The 6,381-nt window shown below is 40.7% G+C and overlaps 1 protein-coding gene across 6 annotated transcripts in view; it reads right to left on the reverse strand.

Moving 5' to 3' along the window:
* Nt5c2 (5'-nucleotidase, cytosolic II) overlaps positions 1 to 6,381 on the reverse strand; it is a 137,370-nt gene that overhangs the window by 16,613 nt on the left and 114,376 nt on the right. For 4 of the 6 annotated variants that reach the window (XM_029472571.1, XM_021151587.2, XM_021151588.2 and 1 more), the window contains exon 4: positions 438 to 555. In XM_029472571.1, coding sequence (XP_029328431.1) covers positions 438 to 555 — 118 coding nt within the window. Of the gene's footprint in view, positions 1 to 437; positions 556 to 4,845; positions 4,905 to 6,381 lie in introns of all 6 variants that reach the window. The other 2 variants (XM_021151591.2, XM_029472572.1) reach the window with 1 other exon arrangement.

Raw genomic sequence — 6,381 nt, forward strand, 5'->3', positions numbered from 1 at the left:
AAAAAAAAAAAAAAAAAGACATCTGTGCGCATCCTTCAGCCTTTACCACCCCTTTCTTGCCCACCAGTGGGTCTTCCTGACTCAGTTCCACTCAGGAGCACAGAGAGCTGAGCACTAGGTACTTGGGGTCTGATGCAGGAGGAGCAAGCTCCAGTCCAGCCTGGGATACATATACTGCTGAGAGAAGCAGGAGGAAGATGGGAAAAGAGGGAAAAGAGGAAAAAGGGAAGGGGGTAGGAAGAGGAGGGAGAAGACGGGCAGAGAACAGAGTGGGAACACAAAAGAAACTGGCAGATGACAGAGGAAATGTATGGAAAGTTCTGCTAATTTTATCATCAACACTAGCATTTATTGTTGCAGGGACAGGGATAAGCTTGGAATTCATAATTTGGGAACAGGGAAAGTGGTTTTAATCCAAAAATATCTTGAAATTTTACCTGGTAGGGAATGTAGAATCATATGCAAAGCTGAGGAGCTCCTGAGGATAGCCAATGGAAACTAATCTCTCCACAGTAAGCTCAAAGCCGAGGGATTCATATTCCGGAGACTTGTACACTGCACAAAGAGGAGGCTCGTTAGTCAGCAGGAAGAACAGCCCAGGAGAAGTGAGGCCAAATGAATGAGTCTCTCCTTTTTCCCAATTCCTCCTTTCTTCTTTTCCCTCAAACTAGCCCGTAGTAAGGAAATTCAGTCATTGGAAGAAACAGGTTCTATCTGAACAGTTTTTAGCCTGTTGTCAACACTTTTCCTATATCTACTCTTTGACTCACACAATTTAGTGTCGGGGGCAGAGGGACAATCTAATTCTATACAGCTATGATATTAACACTGAGACTGAATAAGTAGCAAACTCAGTAAGAGAGGTATATCTGTTGGAGGCTTAACTGTAACTGAAACAGCAATATTCAGAACAAGCTTGTCCCTCTTGTCTTTATACTTTAATTTTAGCTTTTTCTGGTAGTTGCTCTGTGGTCTTCTAATCAGCTATCTGGTCTGCCTGTCAATGTTCTGCCCTGCAAATGCATCTTATCAGCTCTAACAGCTGTTAGGCCTAACACTGTTACAACCTGCAAAACCATTCCTGGCGAGTACCACTGCAAACAAACCATAAGAAAACACATCTAAGACAATGAGCAAAATCTATTTTGCAAACCAGAAATTAGGTATTAAAATCTGGCTCAGCAGACATGGCCATCACAATGGTCACATGCAAATGTGTGTAAAACTACGTGTTTCTCCTAATCTGCTTCATAAACAAACTGCTCACTAAAAGCTAAACGGCACAGGTTTCAGGCTGTGCGGTTTCTCTTTACTATGTCTAAACTTAGACACAATGAAAGAGCTTAAGTGTTATCACTGCAGCTCAACAGTAAGATGTCACTCCTTCAAATATACTTCTTCCAATTGGTACATTTAGGTTAGCAACCTTTCTTGTTTCCAGGAGCAGCAAAGTCAGTCACATTACAAAAACCAATACAATTTCAGAAACCTGTTATCCCTAAATTCCAGCCTAGACAAAGATATCTGCTCGGTTCTTAGTCTCAACCCTGCTAGGTCATTACAGTTCTCCCACCTACTATTAACATCGTTAGCCCACAGTCAAACTGGACTTTGCCATCTGTCTGCCTATTTAAACTGGTACTGTTAGGTCTCAAATCCAGGACAAACTGCTAACTGTTGTGCCTAACATATCAAAGCCGCGTCTGGGTACCAGTCTCCCTGAGTCTCTACCTGTAAGAGTCCTCCTGGCTGGCACACCCTGCCCCTGACGACGACCTCACCAAGAACCCCTTCCTCCAGCTGCTGCTCTTCCCTAACATTAGCTCTGGATATGTTCTTTTCTTTGTTGGTTTTTCAAGACAAGTTTTCTCTGTGTAGCTCTGGCTGTTCTGGAACTCACTCTGAAGACAAGACTGGCCTCAAACTCAAAGACAGCCACCTGCCTATCCCTCCTGAATACTGGGATTAAAGAAGTGTGTCACCATGCTCAGCTACTCTGGATATTTTCAAAAGCAACTTAACTTCTTTCCCCCCATAACTTCTACTTTAGCCTCTCTACCTATGCTATGATCCCTCAAAACAAAAAATAAACCCTGAAGCCTTCAACACAGAATTCCAAGTCTGTCTGATGTGCCTGTGGCAAAGGTAAAGGTAGCACTGTGTGTTCGCGTTATCAGCAGAGTAAGAGCTGGTGACCAGTAAAGCATGGTACCCCTGGTACAAAACTGATCTACACTGAAAAACAAAAACAAAAACTAGCATCCTTCACCTACCTTCCCCAGCCATGATGTCATGCCAATTGTAAAGCCACTATTAACAACATTTCTAAAAACCCAAATTAACTTCCCCATAATAATCAAAAATCCTATTTAATTCAAAAGTATACAAGAAAAAAATCCAGTACAGCTAACTTTTTTCTAAGATCTAGCTCATGTAAAATATTTGTCAATTGTTAATATTTCAAAAAGGATAATTTGCTGAATATGCCTTCAAAACAACAATTAAAAACTAAACCTGGGGCTGGAAAGATGGCTCAGAGGTTAAGAGCACTGGCTGTTCTTCCTGATATCCTGAGTTCAAATCCCCAGCAACCACATAGTAGCTCACAACCATCTGTAATGGGATCTGGTGCCCTCTTCTGGTGTGCAAACACACATGCAAGGAGAACAATGTATACATAATAAATAATCAAATCTTTAAAAAGAAACAAATTAGACCTACTCCCCCACCACTCTTAAACTCATGCCTAAATTGACAATTTTCTGTGGTTAATTGTGGTCATTGAAAACTATGTCCATGAGATAATCTTAACTGAAGGTCTAATTAATTTAGCATTATTTTTCTTAAATTATTTTTAAATTATAATATAATTACATAAATTCTCCCTTTCTTGTCCTCCTCCAACCCTCTTGTGTTTTTTCCTACTTCCTCTAAAATTAATGGCCTCTTATTATTGTTGATGCATATATATATATACACCAATGAATATATATGTATAAATATATAAATGTGACTGAGTCCAGTCAGTGTGGCTTGTATGAATATGATTTCAAGGCTGACTACTTTGCATTAAATAATCAATTAGGGGGCTATCCCAGGGAGAGGGTAATTCTCTAGCAGTAGTCATGAGTTGCCTGTAGGTCTCTAACTAATGTGGCATCTGTGAGATCTCTCACTTGTGCATTAGCATGTCTAGTGATACTGTTACTGTTCACGTCCTCAGGCAGCTATGTTACTGAGGTGTTGTGGGTGTAGCTTCCTGGCATACCTAGGAAACAATCTCACCAGTGAAAAAATATACAAAAATAATTCTAAATCCTAAAGAAACAATGGTAAAACCAAAATACCACACTTACCCTGTGTTCAGAAGGCAAAACTTCTCAAATATTTAATTATGGTGACTTTCTATAAATTCACCTTAGAAACACTAAGTCTCCTTTCTCTAAGGCAGTTCATGGTACTTCCCAGAAATGTAATGAGTCCTCTGCACTCACTGGCCTGAGCTGGGTTCTGTAACTGTTGCTATGAACGTGCAGTTATTGAGGCCATCAGAGCTCCAGCTTGAATGCTGAAGCACACTGCACTCTTCTGGTCTCTTCTACCTGGACCAGAACAGGCTGCCCTAGTCTTGGGTGGGAATGGATTTATCACAGAGAGTCCAAGTACTTCTTTAACAACCCTATCTATTTCACCAAGCTCTATATTAATCAGCAAGATGGACAAGCTATTGACATCTCCTCGTAAGCCTCTCGGATAATCATTTCAGCGGTGCACACTCCCAGGACACTAAATCATCTGTAGACCTACATCAAATACAGCCACAGCTGAGGAGCAGAACTGTCCTTCACAAAACAGGTCTTTAGATGTTTCTTCCAAATGCCCCTTGGAAAAAAACATTTATTCTGACCCAGTTGCAAAATGTCATGAAGCTTATGCAGTGCTAAAAGAAGTACTCAGGGCAGAGGCAGGCCCCCTCCTTGTTCAAGGACAGCCTACACAATGAGCTGTGAGCCACACAGGGCTGCTTAATGGGATCCTGTCTCAAAAAAAAAAAAAAATCTTTTTATTCCCCCATCAAGTGGGCCCTTTACCCTGGCCACAGACCCCTGCAGGACCACCCTCTATCTCCTCAGGCTGCAGAGCTCTATGCCTTGCCACAGCTGCAAAAACTCTAACTTCAGTTTTTCTCACAAAACTGGAAAGCGAATAATCTAAAGCTTCGAGCATCGCTCTCACAACCAACTTCCCAGGGTTCCAACCCTGGACAATGGTTTCTGAGTGCGGCAATCTCACATCAACTGCTTACTTATTCTCGGAGGAGATTCTGAGCCTAGCCCAATTTACCCAAAATCCAAAGACAAAGAAAGAAATTGTTTTAAGGGCCAAAGTCCAAAAGAAATAGGAAAAAGTAAAACAAAACAAAACACCACCCTGCTTTAGCCGCTAGGACAGCACACAGTGTTCTCAGGTTACGTAACAAGACTATAAAGAGAACAGCCAAAGCTTTGAAAGCTGAAGCTACAGAGCGCATTTAAAGATATTCTTTACTCAATAATCTGCAAGGAAAAACAGCTCTTCAAAAATAACTGCATGCTGTGGGGATGAAGCTGTGGGCTCTGCTCTGTGTGGAAGCTGTTCACCCAACCAAAGCAGAGCTGACATTAGCAGAGGACGCTCCTTTTGACTAAGGAGAGTTTCTGCCAGGAGCTTGGAAGGCCTATGCATCTTTACCATTGTCACCAAGACACACTGTGTGAGGAGCTTACAGACTTTAGAAAAATAAAGGGCAGACCTCTACAGAGGTTGCAGCCCAGCAGAGCACTGCTGCCCACAACGAGAACTCACATGAGGCAGATGCAGGTAGTGTGTGCCACTCCAGTCTTGAAGGAGTTACACTGGCTTTCCTGTTAAAAAAAAAAAAAAAAAACAAAGCAACAAAACAAAACAAAAACAAAAACAAAAGCTGGTTTTAAACTGTTGTGATGAGCTAGAAGGGAGAGACAACATTTGGAGATAGGTTTATAGGAGTTACCACTGCCCTCCAGTCTAGGAGCCTCCAACCATCACTGACACTAGTTCTAGCTGACTATAACAAAATATGATCATTGAAAATAAGCCCAAGTATTATGAAGTGTATTATTTTCTTCTTCTGGCAATCTGGGTTAGGAATACAAGTCAAGTCTGATAGTCTGATAATAAAATTTTAGGCCAAAAGAGTAAGAGAAGACTAAATCAGTCAGCTCCAGCGGCTTCCAGGGTCCTGCTGAGGACACTGACTGGTAAATGGTGCTTACACTGTTACAGCTCGGAAGCCTGATTTAAGAAGAAAACAAAATACAAAGCAGCCCCATCTTGCTTTCAAGTATCTACTTATGCTGAACTTCCCTCTACCAGTCTTCTACTGCTCAACACCTAGCTGTTATCCTTACATGTGCCATATCAACTGCATGCTGCTATAAGCCGAATGAAATGTCTACATCTGTAATGAAAGGAAAGTTTAAAACTTTTCACTTTGTCAGTGGACATTTTTTCCCAGTAAGAAGAATTATAATACTAGATTTCATAGTTAAAACAAATATCCCAAAATAATTGAGTTGAATATACATATACATGTGTATTCTTTAAACATATGGATACTTTTAAGATACACATTATGTCTCACTTTATAGGAGAGGCTCCTTTAAGTCCTAGGTTGTGGCTTTCTGTTTGTTTTTATGTAAAAGGAAGATGGTAATCATAGAAACGGCAGAAATGGTTGGCTGTAGTATCTAAAAATACTAAAGATATCGCAACTAGAAGAAACCATCACCACCAGACAATATGAACAGCAGTGACAACAGTCCACCCACCCAAGAGGTCATTAGCCTTTAGGCTGTATATGAAATCAATATCAATGTTCTTTATATTTAATTATTAGGCTATGTGGTATTAGTCCTCTGTAATTATAACTTGAAAACACATTAATAAGCATTTTTGAAAGAGAAAATACTAATAAAACCTTCTTAGTTCCCCATCAACTGTTACCAGGACTTTTTCTACTATAAATAACAGCCCAAAAAGTGTGATCCAGCAGCACACACAGGCAACAACTTTCCTCTAACCCAAGGGTTACAAATGATCTAAAAGTCTGGAAACCATGGGACACATTTAGTAATATTTTTTAAACCCTCCAAGTTACTAAATCCCTAAGTAAAGTAAATAAGCGAGCCTTAAAATACTTGCCAATGTTTCCGTTCTTGAAAAACAAAATTAAATGGTAACAAAGAAACATATTTGTAGCCGGACGTGGTGGCGCATGCCTTTAATCCCAGCACTTGGGAGGCAGAGGCAGGCAGATTTCTGAGTTCGAGGCCAGCCTGGTTTACAAAGTGAGTGCCAGGA

This window comes from Mus caroli, chromosome 19 (genome assembly GCF_900094665.2).
Source record: "Mus caroli chromosome 19, CAROLI_EIJ_v1.1, whole genome shotgun sequence".
NCBI classification, from domain to species: Eukaryota; Metazoa; Chordata; class Mammalia; order Rodentia; family Muridae; genus Mus; species Mus caroli.